Source organism: Lithobates pipiens, unplaced genomic scaffold, assembly GCF_037356315.1.
Source record: "Lithobates pipiens isolate NorthernLeopardFrog02 unplaced genomic scaffold, aLitPip1_a1.2 Scaffold_18, whole genome shotgun sequence".
Classification (NCBI taxonomy): domain Eukaryota; kingdom Metazoa; phylum Chordata; class Amphibia; order Anura; family Ranidae; genus Lithobates; species Lithobates pipiens.
In genome coordinates this window covers 480,381,931-480,404,479 of record NW_027507758.1, presented here as the reverse complement: position 1 = coordinate 480,404,479, position 22,549 = coordinate 480,381,931, and the positions used below count along the sequence as shown (strand labels likewise).

At 44.9% G+C, this 22,549-nt stretch overlaps 1 protein-coding gene across 1 annotated transcript in view; it reads right to left on the bottom strand.

Moving 5' to 3' along the window:
• The window catches only part of COPB2 (coat protein complex I subunit beta 2), a 47,629-nt gene that overhangs the window by 7,476 nt on the left and 17,604 nt on the right, over positions 1-22,549 (bottom strand). The window contains exons 11-20 of the mRNA XM_077488389.1: positions 19,897-19,985; positions 19,390-19,496; positions 14,980-15,123; positions 13,147-13,277; positions 11,756-11,963; positions 11,561-11,671; positions 10,566-10,780; positions 10,285-10,377; positions 9,068-9,248; positions 8,238-8,300 (exon numbers count right to left, since the gene is read on the bottom strand). Coding sequence (XP_077344515.1) covers positions 8,238-8,300; positions 9,068-9,248; positions 10,285-10,377; positions 10,566-10,780; positions 11,561-11,671; positions 11,756-11,963; positions 13,147-13,277; positions 14,980-15,123; positions 19,390-19,496; positions 19,897-19,985 — 1,342 coding nt within the window. The remainder of the gene's footprint in view (positions 1-8,237; positions 8,301-9,067; positions 9,249-10,284; positions 10,378-10,565; positions 10,781-11,560; positions 11,672-11,755; positions 11,964-13,146; positions 13,278-14,979; positions 15,124-19,389; positions 19,497-19,896; positions 19,986-22,549) is intronic.

Below are 22,549 nucleotides of genomic sequence, written 5' to 3'. Positions count from 1 at the left end.
CATGAAACAACGTACTTGTAGGTCGTTTCGTGCAGCCAGGCCGCCCTGCCGCAGTATATGTGTGTTGGATGGTCCAGAAGTGGTTAAATAAAGTCCAAAAACATAAATATATTAACCCTTTCATGACTAAGCCTATTTTTGGAATTTGGTGTTTACAAGTTAAAATCCATATTTTTTGCTAGAAAATTACTTGGAACCCCCAAACATTATATATTTTTTTTTAGCAGAGGCTCTAGAGAATAAAACGGCGATTGTTGCAATATTTTATGTCACACGGTATTTGCGCAGTGGTGTTTTAAACGCAACTTTTTGGGAAAAGGGACACTTTCATGAATAAAAAAAAACAAAACAGTAAAATTAGCCCAATTTTTTTGCGTAATGTGAAAGATAATGTTACGCCGAGTAAATAGATACCAAACATGTCACACTTTATAATTGCGTGCACTTGTAGATTGACGACAAAGTACGGTACCTAAAAATCTCAATAGGCGACGCTTTAAAAATTTTTTACGGTTACCAGGTTAGCGTTACAGAGGAGGTCTACTGCTAGAATTATTGCTCTCGCTCTGACGATCGCGGCGATACCTTACATGTGTGATTTGAACACCGTTTACATACGCGGGCGCGACTTCCGTATGCGTTTTCTTTGCTTCGCGAGCTCGCGGGGACGGCGGGCGCTTTGAATTTTTTTTTTTTATTTTTTTATTTTTTTTATTTATTTTAAAAACGACTAAATTGTTTAAAAAATGGAATTACGTACCGGTAATGTCCTTTTCCAGGAGTCTTTCAGGACAGCCACCTTAGAGAGACACCGGCTCCTCCCCTCTGAGGAAACACCGCCTTCATTTTCATGATTTAAGCCTCCTCCTCCCTTCGTTCCTCAGTTCTTCCAGAGTACCTCCGGCCAAACTGGGGAGACACAAGAACACGTCAAACAAATAAACTTTTTAAGTCTTACCTGACGGCCTCATGTAATGAGTTCCCGATGATCTGCACACAATTTGGGTGGGAACCGGTGCTGTCCTGAAAGACTCCTGGAAAAGGACATTACCGGTACGTAATTCCATTTTTCCCCAATCGTCTTTCAGGACAGCCACCTTAGAGAGGATAAGCGAGTACATTACCTTAGGGTGGGACCACTGCCTGCAGTACTATACGGCCAAAGGCTTGTTCTTTGGCTGACAGAAGATCCAGTCTATAATGTTTCACAACCGTAGAAACACTGGACTACGTTGCAGCACTACAGATCTGTGCAGGAGATGCCCCAGCCCACTCTGCCTGAGAAGTTGCCACTGCCCCGGCTGAGTGTGCTCTAACCCCAACTGGAGGACCTAACCTCCCTGTCACGTACGCCTGTCCAATGGCTAACTTAACCATCTAGCTATCGTACGTTTAGAGGCTTTGGAACCCTTCCTAGCCCCAGAAAACAACACAAAAAATGAATCAGATTTCTTGAACTGACCTTGTGCAATCCAAATAATGAAGAACACATCTTTTAGCATCTTAATCTGTGAAACATGTGTTCCTGTTCTCCTACTGGATTCGAACAGAAAGTAGGTAGCACAATCTCCTGTATTCTTATGGAAACTAGAGGCTACCTTAGGTAAAAAAGGTGCCCTAATAGAAAGGGCTTCGAGTCACTTACTCTCCCTGCTGTAGTGATTGCCACCAAAAATACAGTTTTGGGAGTGATCAATCTTAACGAGCAAGGTTCTAACGGCTCAAAAGGTTCCCTTGTGAGAACCCGTAAAACTAAAGCAAGATCCCGACTGGGAAGGGGGCGACCAAAGGCTTGGTCTTCACCTACTTAAGGCTCTGAAGAACCTTACTATCCCAAGGTCTGACATTAGAAGTCTATTCAGAACACGCTTGAAACGGATACCTGACTCTCCAATGTTTCGGGGCTAACCTTTTATCTGCCCCTGACTACCGGACCTCTAGAACGGCCCCCGAGCTGTGCTCCTTGAAGGAGTTCTCTGAGCACCAGCTATTGAACCGCCTCTATACCCTCAAAAAAATGGTCTGAGCTTCCATTTACCTGCCATTCAAAAGAGTGGCTACTAACAGTCTGAGACCCCTTTGCCATTCGGAACTTCCTCAGTAGCCAAGCTGCAAGGTTCCACCTGGGGGCAGCAGATTGGACACTGGGAAAAAACCCAGGGGAGTTCCACCGACAGGCCCTTAAGAATGGAGACCCACGGCCTCCTGGGCCAATGAGGTGCGATTAGAAAGAGTCACCAGAACTTCCTCAACTCTGCAGGAATCAAGACGGGAATCAGGACGGGAAGGGGGAAAGCATAGCACCTAGAGAAATCCTAAGTCTGTGCTTAGTGCGTCTGCTTCCGACATCCCATCTCCCCTGCTCATAGAACAGGAGATGGCTTCTTTCGCGTTTTCCCTTGGGGCAAAAGAAGTCTATCGAGGGCATCCCCCTCCCCCGGGTGATCATTTCGAAAACGTCCTGTTTGAGAACCTGGTTGCTCTCTCCCCGCGTTCTCCTGCTGAGGCATCTAATACCTGAATTTGCTCTCCTTTCCACCGGATCACTGGAAGGACAGGAATTTAACATTTGGCCCATCTGAGGGTGGCTTTTCGCTAAGGCCCTTAAGGCTCTGCTCCAGAAGCCCCCGTTTTATTGACGTAAGCCACTGCCAAAGGATTGTCTCCATGACTGCTACCTAATGTCCCCAGAGCACTCTCTACGGGGTCCTGAGAACCAGATCTACTGCTCTCAACTCCCTCCAATTTTGAGGGTCTCTTTGACTCCCTCCTTCTTGGATATTGGCCAAATCCACTCTAGGCCTTGTGACAAACATGCTCCCCTATCCCACCAAAGGGACTTTAAAATACAGGCTATGTAGTATTATCTCAATGCTCTAAGTCGGTTACTCACTGCTACCTTGCCAGCACGGGACTGTCAGCTGTGACCTTTGCCATTCGGTGATCAGTCATGAGCTACCGTGCTAAAGCTAGCAACAGAGACCCTCGTGATTTGACACAGGGTGGACTAGAACTCAGACATACGCAATCCAACCGCAGACTGCGCCTTTGGGAGACGGCGCGCATTGTCACACGCCACCGCTCCTGGCTTCTTTACCCGAGTTAGAACCGAAAACAAAGAGTCCTAAGGCCCTCTACTGTGGCCCCAAACCTTCAAGATGAATAGCTTGCAGACGACAATAACGTAACCCCGTCCACTGAACAGCTAGGAGCGTGGATGTCAGTAAGCTCAACCTGACCCTCTTTACTCAGGAAGGTGACCCCCTTGGGAAGAAGTTTAAGATGAGTTTCCGTAGGTTCAGAGGCCAACCCAGGCTCCCTAATAGGTCCCTTATAAGCTGTGGATCCCCGTTCAACTGCGCCAGAGAAGGGACAAACAGGAGAAGATCGTTAAGATACACGATCACAGAGACTACCCTGAGACGCAGGAAGGACAGGACCTCTACCATCGCAGGAAGGTGACCCCCTTTGGTGAAGATACTAGGGAGAAGGGGATAGCCCAAAGGGGAGTGCTTTAAACTGAAGGTGTAGCACCCCTACCGAGGTTATCCCTGCCAGCATGAGGAAACGCTGGTGGCTTTCTGCGTTGGAAATATGCAGGTATGCATCCTTTACTATCGATGCCCTGAAACAGTTTTGGTGGAAGAGGTGCCCTCACCCCATGATTAAAACCAACCAAAAACTTCTGTAGGTGACCAAGACACCCAGACGATTCAGGCTCAGGATGAGCCTGAACTTTTCCACAGGCTTGCGAACCCCAAATGAGAGAATAGAAGCCTTGCCTATTTAATCTGCTGGGACCTTTATTACCACTTCCTATTCCTCTAACTCCTGCAGAGGAAAGAAAGGCACCTTTTGTCAGCTCAGTGACAAGGAGTCTCAAAGGGGGAAGCTCTGAAAACTCCACACGGTAACCTCTTTTGATGATCCCCAACACAAACTGATTGGAGGTGATCATCTCCCACTGGGGGAAGAAGGACCCTTTTTAACTGCTCCCCCTATTTTTTTCTTAAGGGGAAAGGCCTCTTTCTTATAAGCCATGCGATAGCACTGCTTCAAGACCTGGCCCAAACAGCAGGTCTCCTCTAAAGAGGGATTCCACCGAGCTTTGATTTGGACGCCCTGTCCCTCTGCCATGTCTACAGCCTTAAGGCCCTCCAGGCTGAGTTGGTCAGAGCCGAGGACCTTGCATACCATCGAATGAATTAAGCCGAAGCATCCGCAGAGTATGCCAATGCCTAAAGCAGCACGGGAAAAGGAGGATAGAAAAGACTCCTCTGCCGTCATTGCTTCATCTGGATAAGCCAATACTTTGTACTACGAGCCACCACTGTGGCTGCTATGGTAGGCTTAGAGATTTCCTTATGGTAAAACCCAGGCATCTTCAAACCATAGGGTCTAAAAGTGCCCCCATGTCCCCAAGGACAGGTCAGTATGCCTGGACATCTGAGAAAAGGCCGCATCTAACCCGGGGGATTTTATTCCAGATGAGAGCCTCCTCTTCCGCCCAAGGAAACCTTTGCTTTAATGCACCAGAAAAGAAAAGTTTTCCTTCGGGATCCTGCCATCCTTGATGGCATCAATCAAGACGTCATGACCCGGGAACACCCGCTCCCCCTAGGCCCTAGTACATCTGATCGTGGGGTGACAGTGCCTCCTAAGTGATTTGGACAGCTCTCAAGAGCCTTTCCATCTCATCCAGGGGAAGTTTATACCGTGAGGTTCTTTTGGGTTCCCCATCCAAGTCCTCACCCTCAGTCTCCCTTTGGGAGTCTGAGACGGCACTGTCCACTTCTTCCTCAACTTCCCTCTGGAACCCTCTGGATTCTCCCTAACCTGTGGGAGGAACAACCATTGGGTTAGGTGGAACACTCTGCTGTGCTGGTGAAAAGAGTGCTCTGGAGCTGAGGGCATTGAAACCTTTACAGAAGCCGCCAGATCTGCACCCTGTTCTGCTGCCTGCTCTCTAATGGCACCCAAACAGAGCTACGGACTGAGCTATCCAGGCCTTTAAAACACTCCTTACAAAGTGCCTTGAACCAGGAATTCCCCAAAGAGGCTCTACATGAAGGACACTTCCTCCAAGAGCCAAGGGGGGACCTGCTTAAGTCTTTCTGAGATACCTGAAGCAAAAGAGAGAGAGCAGCATAAACTTTAAAAAGAAAAGAAAAGAAACACCAGCACTACTTAAGAGAACCACCGGGAGTGCCCCCTCCTAGGATCAATCTCCACCTGGATCCCAGATGCACTGCCCTTCCCCCCGACCACCTAGGGGGAAAACACACCAGTGGAGCTACTGGTTATAAGGTAAGGGAACCCCTCTCCAGGGCTATTACCTTTGAGTGGCTGGTGCTGTTATCTCCAGGAGTTCTTGAAGCCTCTGCTTCGGACATTCTCCCATTGAGGAAGCGTGGTACGAACGTGCCTCCAACAGCTACCTGTGCAGACTGTAGAAAGAGAGGCTGCACCAGCCGAACGCTAGGTTCCCCTTCACGTGCCGCGTCCGGAACCGGAAGACGCGGATTGAACGAAGGGGTCCGCCCCCACCGGAACTGACGTCGCCCGCCTACCGGTCCGGCTTCCAGCTCCCAGCCGGCTGCATACACAGGGGGGCCCTGGACGCCTTCGTTCAGTACCCCACTGGGCGAAACGCAGGGATGAACCTCTCCAAAGACTTCCTGCTTTCCCCAAGCGAAGATTGGAGTGCGTGTAAAGGTCAGTCGAGTATTCAGCTTCCCCAGCCGACTGGACTGTTTGTTCCGTTGAAACACCCACGGGTGAACGAACAGACGACCCCATAAACTTCCTGCTTCCCCAAGCGAAGTTTAGGGTATATGGACAGTACGAACACTTCAGCTCCCCGCTGATAGGACTGTCCCGGACCGACCGATAAATGGTCGGATAGCCGAACGAGGCCGGGGCTCCGCTCGGATAGCTTTCAGATTCACCAACCGAATTCAGCCTTCAGGTTCCTTGGCGATGTCTCCCCGCCGGAGGAAACACCATAACTGAGGAACGAAGGGAGGAGGAGGCTTAAATCATGAAAATGAAGGCGGTGTTTCCTCAGAGGGGAGGAGCCGGTGTCTCTCTAAGGTGGCTGTCCTGAAAGACGATTGGGGAAAAAAATAAATAAAAATTTGATCACTTTTATTGCTGTCACAAGGAATGTAAACATCCCTTGTGACAGTAATAGGTGGTGACAGGTACTCTTTATGGAGGGATCGGGGGTCTAAAAGACCCCCCACCCCTCCTTTACACTTCAATGTATTCAGATCGCCGAAAACGGCGATTCTGAATACCGGATATTTTTTTAAAACCGGCGCCATTGGCAGCCGAGTAAACGGGAAGTGACGTCATGACGTCGCTTCCGTGTTTACGATGAGGAGACTGGAACGAAGCCGATTACGGCTTCGTTCCAGTTCCTCCGCAGCAGCCGGAGGCGTCGGACCACTGATCGGTGCTCCCGATCGAGCGGGAGCACCGGTAACAGCGGCGAGAGGCGGCGGGAGGGGGGGACGTCCCCTCCCGCTCCTCCGGCATAACAGCCGAGCGGCTTTTAGCCGCATCGGTTGTTATGGCTGGAAAGCCAATCGCCCGCTGAACAAAACGGCACCGGGATGATGCCTGCAGGTGCGGGCATCATCCCGGTATACCCCCCGGAAGCCGAGTACGCAGATCTGCGTACGCTCGGCGGGAAGGGGTTAAAATAATACTATTAAAAACTTATTACCATTAAAAAACAATACATTTATGATTGCAGTCTATTTTCAATCCACGTTTCCACCAACAGTGATTAAATCAAGTGCAATGTCTTCACCACCTTTGCACCATAGTGATTAAGTGATTTGTGTGTGGTCAGTTCTGCACATTCTGGCTAGCAGCCTCAATTTTGCTCTGGGTTCTCTGACGGGAAGCTTTGTGTTACCTTAGCCTTGCTGCTGGTTGCCGGAGGGGGATAAGGGTCTTCAGAGTCTGAGTGCCAAGGAATGGCCTATGGCCCTGAACCTGTATAGCACCATGTGTGCAACTACAACCAAACATAGGATGCAGTGCCTGAAGCAAACATTATAGGTTGTTCCCCACTGCTGCGGGGTCCGGGTATGGTTCCCAAGATGTACATCGAGGGTAACTGATAGGGTTCATTTAGTGTTAGCGGTGCAGGCTTCGATGCGTTTGAGCCGCGTTAAAAAAATGCTTGCCAGACATCCCCTCTGTGTTGGTTTTTTTTGTTATAAGGATTTTTGATTTATCATCTCAGCTAGTAACACTTGCTAACCGCATCTCAAATGTGGCAAAGCATGGCAAGTGACACATTTTTTAATTCTGACGCCACACAATGCTAACGCAACCATGTAAACAACACTGGGCGCTGCAATGCACATCATTTTTCACAGGCATTCGTGCTGCTTCAAAAACGATTCTAAAACGCCTGTTTTTTAAGCTAGTGTAAACACCATACAGAAATTGCTAGCAATCCCTGCAACAGTTGGCTGGATCTTGTTATAAGTGTTAGATTAGTGAAGGAAAGCTTCTCTATAAGTTTGTCACTATTGGAGTCCCATGGAGTGGGTGGGGTTATGTGAGAATGCATGCAGGGAGTTTTTAGCAAAGCTTTTGCCAGTGTCCAATCACCTGAAGGTAGCCTGCATATAACCCATGGTCTATGAATACAAGTTCCATTTCCTGTATGTTACAATTACGTTATTTAGTTTGGCTCTCAAGAGCAGGGCCCTCCTAACGCTCCTGTAATGAATTGTACTGTAACTGTACCGTCTCCCTTTAACTTGTAAAGAGATGCACAAGCTGTTGGCACTCAAATCCCGTATAAGAATAATAGTTTTTAGAAACAGTTCTTAGACATGTCTAATGGGGTATATATGTAAGAACTGGGAACCTCTAGCTTTGGTTAGTATTGACACCAGTCACTTGCCCCAAGACTGCATTCTTCACCTGACATGTCACACTGCATCAAGACTGCATTCTTCACCTGACATGTCACATTGCTGGACGGGAGCACAGTGACATTGTTATTGCAGATACAGGAATGTTATCTACATCAGACAACAGTCCCTGTAAAACACTGAGCTCCCTCGACTATAACAACCGCTATCAGCCGCATAGCAACATGAAGCACTTTTGACACAAGTCTGACAAGTCTGGCACTTGAAGAGGTGCAGGTTATAAATATTACCACTATAAATTACTGACACTCATGCTACACCAGTCACAGAACTCACCTTTGCTGCATCAGGAGGTACAAATCCCTTTGCTTCAGCCAACACATTTCTTTCTTCATTTGGCTAGAAGACAGAAGACAATATCCATTAAATGAAAACCCATTGATGGTAATATCTGTATTGTGACCAGATCATTCACACAGCCTTATTACTAAATGCAATACAAGTGCTAGCCCTCACAGGATTATATTTTGAACCGATACAAAAAACTGTTTCAGTTTCATAGTTTCAGAGTCATATCATTAATGTGAAACCCCATTTGGTCACTGGAAATAGAGACATGCATCATTACTATGGCCTACTTGTCTGAGTTTATCTCAGTTATAATCAGCCTTGAAGTACCAAATTAAGATGGCTTCTAGGTTAGTAAAAAGGTATAAAAAACAGCAATGGAAGAAGGATGTTAATGACACATTACCACTTATAAAACTGGTATATGCTCATAGGGGATGCACTCAAAATTATTCTAAAGCATGGGATAGATGGTTGAAGGATGGGGAAACGTGAATGAAAACCCCCAAACATTGTGGATAACATAAAACTTCATTAGAGTACTATTATTACCTAAAAGGTACAGAACTTTAGAACCCTTCCCAGAAATTCAATTGCACTGAGATACAGAAAGTATTTATGCATATGCTAATCACACCTCTACAAAACTGAATTGAGATCTATGTACAATGAGAACCACACCAAAGGTTTTGTGAACTATACCTTTATATACATATGTAATCGAATGTACTGTAAATTGTGCTTTATCAAAAATAAAGTTGGCCTTTTCCAAAAAAAGTATAAAAAGAGGCTAATCAGCTTTTCACACAAGTACTCACAGTGACATGGCGATATTCACTTGCTGGTCGTAAGGCACTGCTCTGCTGCTTTAGAAACTCTTCCCCCTGGAAGGCTTCCCGTAAACCAGGGAAAAGATTCTCATACTCAGTAGGGTCAGCCAAGGAGTCAGCTGCCTTCTGATTGATCTTGGACAGACTTTCCTTCCATAGTTTCACCACCCTAGAAAAAGAAATTGAAGTTTTATCCATACTTATTATGGGCTAGACATTACTGTTTTTTCACAAACTTTATCACTCGTTCTTAAAAACAACAATATGTAAAAGTCATGTTAAACTCCGTCCAAAAGAGATATTCCAGCTTCTGGCGAAGTAAGGTTTATACTAATGCCTAAACATTTTTTACTTTACTGCAAAGAATGCAGTAAGATAAAAAAATGTTCAGACTTTAGAACCACTTTAAGAGCTTAATATATATTTAAATTGTTTAACTTGCCAAGGAATTTGTAATTCTGTTCAGCCAGTCCAGTGACATGCGCTGATGGACAAAGCACTGCCTTCCCAGGAAGACCACTCCAATGTTTTCTAGTTTACCTTTACATCTTCTGGTGAAAATGCCAATTTCCCAATGAACTGGTTTGAGGGAGAAAGACAGCACTGGGAGGATGCAACACTGAAAAACCTTCCCACCCAGGTGTGTAGTGACTGGCTTAACAAAACTACTTTGGCATTAAATAAAGTGCGCACATATAAATATTTATCCAGCTGACAACCTTAAAGTGGTTGTAAACCCTGTTAAAAAACAAACAAACAAACCTGTAAGACAAAAAGGAATAATAATGAGCTAGTATGCACCACATACTAACTCATTATGAAATACTTACTTTAGACAAAGCCCCAGCAGCGGTGCCTGATCACCACTAAGGGGGACTGACACGTTCTTTCCAAGTCTGCAGGCTCCAGCGCTGTGAGTGGCCAGCGCCGCGATGACATCACTCCCGCGCATGCACGTGCGAACCCTCAGTTCCGGCACGATGAGCCGGACCTTCAGAGCGCATGCAACGCTGATGTCATCGGTTGTGTGCAGGGTGAATATCTCCTAAAATGGTGTAAATTTAGGATATATTCATTTTAACTACAGGTAAGCCTTATCTGTAGGTAAAAATCACAAATCGCTTTAAGTTTTTTGTTTTAAATAGAACAAGTGCTGATGAGTAATAAAAATTAAAAAAAAACACCATCTAAATGTTCCTACTCACCTGGACACTTGGCTTGGCAGGTAAGTACGTGCCAAGAAAGCAGCCTCAGGAAGACGACCAGTGGAAATTAGAAGCTCCAAGCAAACATCTACCCTGCAAAGGAAGCAAATGATTCATAAATGGTATAGACACCGTTTCTATTATTACAATATGTATTGAAGTTTATGGGGACTGGTCAGGCTGCTTGTTTTGCATGCACTTTGGAAAAAAGCTGAAATTATGCACAAGATTATATGACTGAAGACAGTATGTGGGTTTTACATAAAAAGTGTTTCACCTACTTTCCTAGTAAAAAGTAGCTTAAGAAAGCTACATTGTTCTTTCCATCTCTTTCAGCCCCTTCAGCCAACTTGTTCACCATGGTAGTATTTCCTGAAGATGTTGCCAATAGTAGGAGACCTCCATAATCCTGAGCATTGTGTAGACACTCCTGAGCCAGTCCAAACTGGCACTTGCTGATGGCCAACTCGGCTAGCTGCTTCCACTTCTGTTCAGACTATAAATGGGAGGGAAAAGATTTCATTAAATTAGCCAAAAAAACACATGCAATGTAAACCTATCAATAAATGTAACATTTTGCATGAATAAATTCCTCTAATGTCACTATATACAGCAGCAGTATAAGTGCTTACACATGCACTGGAGTGTGCATGGATGGCCAACCTATGGTTTAATGTCTGTAGGTACCTTAAAGCGGTTGTACACCCACACAGAAAAAAAAAAAAAAAACCTTTAAGAAAAAAGGCATAATGAGCTAGTATGCAGCGCATACTAGCTCATTATGAAATACACACCTCAGAATGAAGTGCCGGCATCTGATCCCAGTCCACGCCGAGGGAGCTGACATTTTGCCCTTGGCGTTTCTTCCAAGTTCGCAGCTCCGGTGTTGTGAGTGGCTGAAGCAGCGATTATGTCACTCACGTGCGTGAGTCTTCCTGGCAAGGTCCAGCAGTGTCTGCCAGGCCTTCACAGTGCATGCACTGCTGACATCAGTGGCTGCATGCAAAGTGAATATCTTCTAAACCGTACAGGTTCAGGAGATATTAAATTTTACCTACAGGTAAGCCTTATTATAGGGTTACTTGTAGGTAAAAATAAAAGGGTATACAACCGCTTTAACACAGAGGTAGCCCATTCTCTGCATTGACAGAGTAAAGTCCTTGAATTTCAATATATTATTACTTATAGGATGTTAGAGATTTCACCATAGACTTTTAGTGTGCACTAAAGCTTTAATAAGAAAAGGAAGGAAAAATAGAACAAGGCTAGACATTACCTCTGCTTCTACTGCCAGCTGATATGCGATCTTTAGTTCTCCTAGCTGCAGTGCCAGCTCAAAGCGATGCTCTGAGTCTGTGGACACAGCCAAGGCTTGTTGTTTGAAGCCCTGCAGAGGGAATACAGTTAGAATGATTGAAGCCACAAGGCAAATTTTAAAGAAACTATACAATATAGGAATCCATTCATTTACCTGCTTTTCCAGGAAATGGGCAACACGTGTCCTCTGTTCTTTGGGGATGGTTGGAATGACTTTGTCAGCCATGTTGAAATCTCTTCTCATCACAGCTGTCTGATACTCCAGAACTGACACCAGCAGAGAATAGCTGACAATGTTCAGCTCTTTGTCTCCCAGGTACAAACGATTATCTTTGGGAATGTAACCCAGCAAATACATGGTCCTAAAGGAAGACAAGTTGTACATGAGGGGTAAAGCACACTTCTACTACTCTTTAATGTTTCCATCACAAAACTGCACAGACATTATACCAGCAATAGTAAAAAATGCAGCACAACCATGCGTTTTTAATACACCACAAAACGAATTAAGCCCTTAAGACCTAGCTCACACAATCTTTAGCTTGTATAAGAGCAGTGTGAACATCAAGCTTTTACAGAGCATTTTCAGAGCTATAAGCAAGGTTTGTTAAAGCTTTTAAAGTATCAATCGCTCCAGTTTGAAAAGTTAAACACAGGTCACAGTGGGAATGAAGACTGACTTTCATCCTTTCGCTGCCATAGCAGTTTCTACATTTTTTTAGGCCTGAGGGCCGGTTCACACTGCTGTGTGGTGTGAGATCGCATGTGGTTCGCACTGCAGTGCAAATCACATGCGACGTCCGTGTGATGCGAAGTTAGTCATACAGATAGTATGGCTGACTTTGCATCGCATTTAGACCAAATTTGCACAGGAGCCTTTTTTTGGTCCGCAGCAGAATCGGATTGCGTGGGTGTTCACACCCATGCGATCCAATTCCAGTACGAATTTGCAGATCGCACTGTCATATGCAAACAGATTTGGGGGTGTCATTAACTTTTAATTGACACTCCCAACAGTTTGCATAGGGCAGTGTGAACTGCTGCGGGTAAACATGCGATGTGGAACCTGCAGTGGTTTTGCAGGGCTTCCGCACCACTGCAGTGTGAACCGAGCCTAAAGATTTGTTTAAACTGTTAGAAGGGCCAATTCGGTTATTTTGCAGGCTGTTCAGTAACTATGCTGAGAAATCTTGTTTGTGATTCATTGTTCTGATTTTGCTTGAGCCTGGACCGATTCTGTGACATCAGCCAACAGAGGGCTTCAGCATACTGTCTGCTGAAAACGGGTCACAGGAGAGTAAAGCGAACTGCACTCCTGTGACCCCCAGGAGAAGTACAGCCAAATTAGCTTTTGCAGCTTTTCCATAAAATGCTTTTCCAGCTATGAAAGACGAATTTAAGCAACAGCAGACTATCACAAGAAAAGACTCTTGCTGCTGTAAGTTAGGGCATCATGCACAAGGACTGATTGTCTTTTCTTTATCCTATTCATTTATACAGCTGAATGGTAACAAGTGTGTGTATGCCAAGATTGAAGTCACTTACCTGTCCAAGTGTGCAATGGTAACAATTTCTCCTCCTACATAGTAGTTGAGTCTGTTCACTGTGCTGGTGTAGATAAAACAGTCTCCAACCCACAGGCCAGTCTTTACTATTTCCTGAATTTCACCCAAAACCTGGTAGGAAAGTTATAGATTCATGCATTTAGCACACACAAAAAAAACAAACACAGGAAAACAGTGTTATCTATACAATAGATTAAAAACTTTTCCTTTATTACTGTAGATTATCCACTTAGACGACAATGCAGAGCACAACTGTCAGCATAGATATCTACATATAGGGAAGAAAGTATTTGATCCCCTGCTGATTTTGTACATTTGCCCACTGACAAAGAAATAATCACAAGAACAAAAATATCCAGAAAAACACATAAAAAAAAAAAAAGTTAGAAACTGCTTTGCATTTTAACGAGTAAAATAAGTATTTGATCCTCTATCAATCAGCAATATTTCAGGCTCGCAGGTGTCTTCTATACAGGTAACGAGCTGAGATTAGGAGAACTCTCGAAGGGAGTGCTCCTAATCTCAGCTTACTACCTGTATAAAAGACACCTGTCCACAGAAATCAGATTTCAATCTCTTCCCCCATGACCAAGACCAACGAGCTGTCCAAGGATGCCAGGGACAAGATTGTAGACCTACACAAGACTGGAATGGGCAACAAGACCATCTCCAAGCAGATTGGTGAGAGGGTGTCAGCAGTTGGTGTGATTATTCGCAAACTCCCTCGGTCTGGGGCTCCATGCAAGAGCTCACCTCATGGAGTTTCAATGATCATGAGAACAGTGAGGAATCGGCCCACAACGACACAGAAGAATCTTTTCAATGGATCTCAAGACAGCTGGGACCATAGTCAAAAAGAAAACAACTGGTAACACACTACACCATGAAGGACTGAAATCCTGCAGCGCCCGCAAGGTCCCCCTGCTCAAGTAAGCACATGTACAGGCCCGTCTGAAGTTTGCTAATAAACATCTGAATGATTCAGATGAGACCTGGGAGAAAGTGTTTTAGTCAGATGAGACCAAAATCAAGCTCTTTGTCATTAACTCAACTCGCCGTGTTTGGAGGAGGGGGAAGGCTGCCTATGACCCCAAGAACACCATCCCCACTGTCAAACATGGAGCTGGAAACGCTATGCTTTGGGGGTGTTTTTCTGCTAAGGGGGCAGGACAACTTCACCGCATCAAAAGGGACAAAGGATGAGGCCATGGACCGTCAAATGGGCGAGAACTTCTTTCCCTCAGCCAGGGTATTGAAAATGGGTCATAGATGGGTATTCCAGCATGACAATGACCCAAAACATACGGCCAAGGCAACAAAGGAGTGGCTCAAGAAGCACATTAAAAGGTCCTGGGGTGGCCTAGCCAGTCTCCAGACCATAATCCCATAGAAAATATGTGGAGGGAGCTGAAGGTTCAAGTTACCAAACGTCAGCCTTGAAACATTAATGACTTGGAGAGGATCTGCAAAGAGGAGTAGGACAAAATCCCTCCTGAGAGGTGTGAAAACCTGGTGGCCAACTGCAAGAAACATCTGACCTCAGATTGCCAACAAGGGTTTTGCCACCAAGTACTAAGTCATGTTTTTGCAAAGGGGTCAAATACTTTTTATTTTATAACTATTTCGAAATGGGTTTTTCTAAATATTTTTGTTCTTCTATCTTTCACTGTTAAAATAAACCTACCATTAAAATTATAGATTGATCATTTGTCAGTGAGCAAACGTACAAAATCAGCAGGGGGTCAAATACTTTATTCCCCTCGTGGAATACTCTGGCTAAAGGATGGCACATACATCATTATGTTGTACTTACTTCAAAAGCCTCCTCTATTCCATCCTCAGAAACTCCTTCATGCGTCTCCTGTGCTGCAGCCACTTTTTCAGACAAGTATTTGAGAATGAAGAATGATTCCTCTGTGGCAATGCAGACCAGCTCTCCAGAATCGGACCAGAAAATCTGCAACATATAAATAGCACAGTGTATGTAGTACCTTATGGGAACCTTATAAAGCAGTGAATCTGATACTAACTCTGGGTAAATGTGTTTTAAATTAAAATGATTGATTTACCACCAGTAAATGTTTGGTGAAAGCCACATTTACTGCTTTATAAACACAACCGTTTGACTTTTAACCACTTAAGGTCCGAGCCTCTGAGATTTGTTGTTTACAAGTTAAAAACAGCTTTTTTTGCTAGAAAATTACTTAGAACGCCCAAACATTATAATTTTTTTCCCCTAATACCATAGAGAATAAAACGGCGGACGTTGCAATACTTTCTGCCACACCATATTTGCGCAGCGGTTTTACAAGCGCACTTTTTTTTGGGAAAAAATACAGTTTTGAATTAACTACTTCAGCTCTGGACCATTTGGCTGGCCAAAGACCAGAGCGCTTTTTGCGATTTGGCACTGCTTTACTTTAACTGACAATTGCGTGGTCATGCGACGCAGCTCCCAAACAAAATTGATGTCCTTTTTCCCCCCACAAATAGAGCTTTCTTTTGGTGGTATTTGATCACCTCTGGGGGTTTAATTTTTTGCGCTATAAACAAAAAAAGAGCATCAATTATGGGGGGGGGAATGCAATAAGCGTTTATTGATTGGTTTGCGCAAAAGTTATAGAATCTACAAAATAGGGAATAGTTGTATGGAATTTGTATTTTTTTTTACTAGTACTGGCGGCGATATGCGATTTCTATCATGACTGCGACATTATGGCGGACAGATCAGACACTTGTGCTATTTTGGGAATATTCACATTTATACAGCGATCAGTGCGATTAAAAATGCACTGATTACAGTGTAAATGTGACTGCAGTGATGGAGTTAACCACTAGGCGAGTGATATTCTAACTGTGGGGGGGCTACACGTAACACGACACTGATCACCGCTCCCGATCACAGGGAGCTGTGATCAGTTTCCTGGCACTACGAAGAATGGAGAAATTCTTGTTTACATCAGCATTTCCCCATTCTTCCTCTCCGTGAGATGATCGCGGTTATCCCCGCGGATTCAATGACCCGCAATCACTCACGGAGCTCGGGCACCCACAATGCTGCGCCTTAAAGAGCAATGTACAGGTATGTTAATATGCCTGTACATGCCCTTCTGTTGATGTATATCAGCGTGAGTCGGACAGCAAGGGATTAAAAAATAAGACTGCAAAGTTAGCCCAATTTTTCATATATTGTGAAAGATAATGTTACGCCGAGTAAATTGATACCCAACATGTCACGCTTCAAAATTGCACCCACTCGTGAAATGGTGACAAACTTTTATGCCCTGTACACAGAGTCGGACATTCCGGCGACAAAATCCGTCGGATTTTGGCCCAAACTTGTCTTGCATACACACGGTCGCACAAAGTTGTCGGAAAATGCGATCGTTCAGAACGAGGTGACGTACAACGCGTACGACGGGACTATAAAGAGGCCAGTAGCCAATAGCTTTCGTCTTGTAATTTATTCTGAGCATGCGCGCCACTTTGTGCGTCAGAATTGTCTACACACGATCAGAATTTAAACGATTGGATTTTGCTGTCGAAAATTTTTGAACAAGATCTCAAACTTTGTGTGTCAGGAATTCTGACGGAAAAAGTCAGATGGAGCCAACACACGATCGGAATATCCGACAACACAGTCTGATTGCTCATTTTCCGTCTGAAAGTCCGACCGTGTGTACAGGGCATTACCCTTAAAAATCTCTATACACAATGCTTAAAAAATTCTGCAGGTTGCATGTTTTGAGTTACAGAGGAGGTCTAGGGCTAGAATTATTGCTCTTGCACTACTGATCGCAGCGACACCTCACATGTGTGGTTTGAACACCGGTTTCATATGCAGGCACTACTCATGTATGCATTTTGTCATTTCAAACAATTTGTCATTTCAAAAAATGATTTAAAAAAATAAATAAATAAAATGGCCCCTTAGGAGCCATTGGCTCCTCTCCCGTTCGCCGATAAAAATGATCTTGCGGCTAATCTGCTGCAGAGACCACCTTTATCTTGTAGGCGACCGCCGAATACGAGGCTAGCTGCTGCCATAATAACGGTATCCATCCTCAAAGTTAGGAAGTATATCGGCGTGCGCTGGTTGGCAAGTGGTTAACAATGCAAAATGGTTGTTTTACTTTGACTACAATGTACAAATTGCCCTAGAATCATTTGTGCTGAACTTTTAGAACACTAATATATTATGTCTTTAAATGCAAAGAATACAGTCCCTTGAAAAAAGCATTCATACTGCCTTGAAATTTTCCACATTTTGTCATGTTACAACCAAAAACATAAAGCTCTGTCAGATTTCATTGTCTGTGAACAGCAGTTTTCAAGTCTTCCCACAGATTTTCAATTGGATTTAGGTCTGGACTTTGACTGGGCCATTCGAACACATGAATATGCTTTGATCTAAGCCATTCCATTGTAGCTCTGGCTGTATGTTTAGGGTCATTGTCCTGCTGGAAGGTGAACCTCCGCCCCAGTCTCAAGTCTTTTGCAGAAAAATTGCCCTGTATTTGGCTGCATCCATCTTCCCATCAACTCTGACCATCTTCCCTGTCCCTGCTGAAGAAAAACATCCCCACAACGTGATGCTGCCACCGCCATGTTTCACGGTGGGGGAATGTGTGTTCAGGGTGATGTGCAGTGTTAGTTTCCCGCCACACACTGGGTTTTGCCTTTGGGCCAAAAAGTTAAATTTTGATCACATCTGACCAGAACACCTTCTTCCTCACGTTTGCTTTGTCCCCCACAATGCTTCTTGCAAACGGGACTTCTTATGGCTTTCTTTAAACAATGTCTTTCTTCTTGCCACTCTTCCAATAAAGGTCAGATTTGTGGAGTGCACGACTAATAGTTGTCCTGTTGAAAGATTCTCCCACCTGAGCTGTGGATCTCTGCAGCTCCCCCAGAGTTACTATGGGCTTCTTGGGTGCTTCTCTGATTAATGCTTTTAATGCTTTCCTTGCCCATCCCGTCAGTTTAGGTGGACGGTCATGTCTTGGTAGGTTTGCATTTGTGCCATACTCTTTCCATTTTTGGATTATGGATTGAACAGTGCTCCGAGAGATGTTCAAAGCTTGGGATATTTTTTTTTATAACCCAACCCTGCTTTAAACTTGCCCACAACTTTATCACTAACCCGTCTGGTGTGTTCCTTGGCCTTCATGATGCCGTTTGTTCACTAAGGTTCTCTAACAAACCTCTGAGAGCTTCAGAGAACAGCTGTATTTGTACTGAGATTAAATTACACACACAAGTGAACTCTATTTACTAAATTAGGTGACTTATGAAGCAATTGGTTCCACTAGATTTTAGTTAGGGGTATCAGTGTATCAGTGTGACATGCACAAATGCATGTCACACTTTTCCGATAGTTATTTGTAAAAAAAAAATTGAAAACTATTTAATCATTTTCCTTCCACTTTACAATTACCATATTTATCGGCGTATAACATGCACTTTTCCCCCCTTAAAATCGTGGGAAAGTCGTGGGTGCGTGTTATACGCTGATCCCCACTGTCTGTGAGGCAAAAAGACCGACCGCCGCCGAAAAAAAACACTGAGCGGCGCCAAAAAAGACAGAGCCGTCTGCTCGGCTCCACTCGTAGTCCCGCCTCCCTGCTGTTTCTGCGAGCGCTGCCGAAAAAGACCGAGCCGACTCTACTGTGTACTCGGCTCGGCTTGCAGTCCCGCCCAGTACACAGTAGAGTCGGCTCTGTCTTTTTCGGCAGCGCTCGCTCCAGAAACAGCAGGGAGGTGGGACTACGAGCGGAGCCGAGCAGACGGCTCGGTCTTTTTCGGCGCTGCTCGGTATTTTTCGGCGGCGCTTGCTCGGTCTGTCTCGGCGGCGGGATATTTAAACATGGAAGGCTGCAAACGGCGCTGGGCGAGCTTGAAATGACACTGGCAAGCTGCAAATGACACTGATCATTCTGCAATGATGGACAAGGCTGCAGATGCACACTGATAAGGCTGCATTGACGGGCATTTAAATTTAATTTTTTTTTCCCTTAAACTTCCCTCCTAAAACTTTTTTCCTTAAAATGCTCCTAAACTTGGGGTGTGTTATACTCCGATAAATATGGTATGTGCCACTTTGTGTTGGCACATAAAATCCCAATAAAATACATTTAAATATTTGGTTGTAACATGACAAAATTTCAAGGGGTGTGAATAATTTTAAGGCACTGTATTTCTGCTTAGCATTTTGTGAACTCACATGTTTGGGTTGGATTTCTATCCTACGAATAAGTTCTGTATTCTCCCAGTCGTAGAAAGCCAAACCGTTAACAGAGCGGACACCAAGAAGAAAGCCGCCATAGATACCTGGAAGAGTGTGCAATATATTTGGTCTTGTTTAGTTGACAAATTATAACAGGTAACCAGCAATCATAGAATGCAACTGAAAATGCATGCATCTTGTGTAAAAATAAAATATTTATGACATTTAGAAATTCTGATCAGTAACTCATATCTCTGTATCTCACATTCAAAATCAAGCTCAAGTTTATGATCGCACACATCCAACTGTCCACTATGATAGGTTGCTTCACTAGCCCAATAGTAATGTATAGGAGACAGAAAGTGGAAGACAAGCTTTGGTACTATCAGAGTTCTTTCAGGATAGGATAAGTAACATAGATAAAAAAGGTTAGATTTAAAAAAAATAAAATAAAAAAAAGTGCTAGATAAATGAAAGATCCATGCCATTTCAGAAGACACCAACCTTCTGCGCCGAAATCAGGCTTAAAACTTTTCTTCTCTTTGAAGTTTTTGAAGATCTTCACTACACTGTTGCTTTCACGAATAGCATACCTGTAAGTGATATAAGAATTGAAATGGCAGCTGTAAGGTGGTTATTCTATTTCTCTCTGTATACAAAATCATGGTATTGTGGAAAAATAATGGTTCAGAGTCGACCAGGAGTCTGAGGTACATCCTAAGTAATCTTCTCCAGTGTCTGAGCAAACTTTTTAGTTGACCATTAGGACTAAAAACTAAAATTCACATACTCATCTATTCACCATAATGTGTTTTTTCTTGCCGGGTCATACATGGTGTGAGCATGTATGATTTTTTGAGGATCTGCATTCTAGAGGTGCGCATCTTCATTGATGTCATGATTCGATTACAATTATCCAGTCAACGATTAGATTCTTCGATGGATCACGATTACTGCCCATGGTTTTTATCAAAAATTTTAAGCAATCAGAATCGTTCAAGGCTGTAAATCGTCAACTGTGGTGCAGCAGGCCCTGGTTAGGACAGAGAGAATGCAGGACCTTGTAGTCCCCACAGTTGCAGTGTGTTAGGCCTTGGTCAGAACTGAGAAGAAATGCTGGGCTTTGTGGTCTCCCCAGTTGTAGTATAGCATTAGCAGTCCTGTTTAGAACACAGATGGAAAAGCTAAACCTTGTAATCCCTGCAGCTGCAATGTAGTAGGGCCTGATTCCGAGAGGAGGATTACTGGGACCTGTAGTCCCTCCAGTTGTAGTGTATTGGGCCCTATTAAGGACAGAAGTGGAATGCTGGGCCTTGTAGTCCCTCCAGTTGCAGTGTAGAAGGCCTTGGTTAGGACAGAGGTGATGCTGGGACCTGTAGTCCCCCAGTTGCAGTGTAGTAGGCCCAGTAAAAACAGAAAAGGAATGCTGGGCCTAGTAGCCCCCCCCCCCCCAGTTGCAGAGTAGTAGGCCCTTGTCAGGAGAGGAGGAATGCTGTGCCTTGTAGTCCCCCCCATTGTAGTGTGGCAGGACCTGATTTGAACATAGGGAAAGCTGAGCCTTGTAGTTCTGACAGTTAGTGTAGCAGGCCCTGATGAAAACAGAGGGGGTATGCTGGGACCTGTAGTCCCCCCAGATATAGTGTGGCAGGCCCAAGTGAGAAGGAATGCTGGGCCTTGTAGTGTCCCGACTTAACAGGAAGCAGAGCTGCAGCCAGTTGTGGATGAAGTAATGGTCGGTAGGTGTAGATGAAGTAGGGCTCAGGTGAGTCCCGACTCCCGGGTGATGAGCCTCATGATGTTGGGTGTTTGGAGCTTAGACTCATACCGGATGCCATGCACGGTGAAGGCGGAAAGCAGGGCCCCCTTGAGCAGTCCAGTGAGAGCGGCAGCCCATGGGCCTGTTCAGGGGCAGTTTTCTCTGCAGGCTCTTGAGGTCAGGCCCGATGAGCTGGCGGTAAGGTTGGTTATGTCGGCGGTAGTGGCCCTACGAAACATCGTTCCCAGCCTGACCTTCCTCTTCCTTGCCCCTGTCCTCCTCCACCTGCTCCCCCGGCAGGGCTAGGCCGGCCCCGGGGTAATGAGAGAGCACTCCAGGCCCAGTCAGTAAGCCGTGCTCTTGTGTCTGCTGCTGGCAGGATGTCGGTTCAGCATGTACCCCACCGCTGCATGGTGCCCAGGAAGGATGGCCAGCGAAGGGCCCGAGAGGTAAGTGGCCCTGACAGCCTGGCGGCCCTGGATCGGGGGGGGGGGGTATCCCCGGGCCGGAGAGCACCCTGAAGGCACTAATGTGTCCCGCCGGGATGACGTCATCATGCAATCATGATGCAGCCCTTCTCTGTATTGCAGAATTGTTTAAGGCTGCATCGTGATGCATCGATGCACCAATTATTTTCAACACCCCTACTACATCCCCAGTGAGTAAAAATGCAAAAACCTGCAAAAATTTGGGGAAACTTTATTGGATTTTTTTTTCTTTTGCGTGAAGTGATAAAGGATTTTTTTGGCTTAAAATAAAAAAATAAATTATAATTACCTGCTCTGTTCAATGATATTGCACAGACTGGTCCTTTACCCCCTCTGAGAGTCCACCATCAGCTCTGTCGGCTCCACCCTCTGGATGCCCCCTTAGAAAGCTGTGTGCTATGGTGGCTCCCGTGAGTGCATGCTCCCGAGCCAGGCTGTGCGTGTGTCTGCAGATACACACAGCGCTGGTAAGCCACACCCCCCACTTCTTCCTCAAATAAGTTTAACTGACAGAAGCAGGTGCCTATGGCTCCCACTGCTCTCATGGTCTCCTGTGAGACCAGAAAATGAGGGGAGCGGTGCTGCAGCTGAAACAGCACTGTATCAGTGACAGGAGTAAGGTTGGCATTTAGGAAATGAGTAAGTTAGAGAACAGATAGTGGGGCATGTTTTACCTTAATGCAGGGAATGCGTTTTGACTTCAGAACCACTATAAAGGTTTAAATTATACTTGCCCTTTGTAACTACTGATCTTTCAATACTACTCGCAATTCTTGTTAAAGTGGGGTGCCCCCTTAAAAAAAAAAAAAAAAAAAAAAAATTTAAAGTCAGCAGCTACAAATACTGCAGCTGCTGACTTTTAATAATCAGACACTTACCTGTCCCAGGGTCCAGTGATGCGGAAGAACGAAGC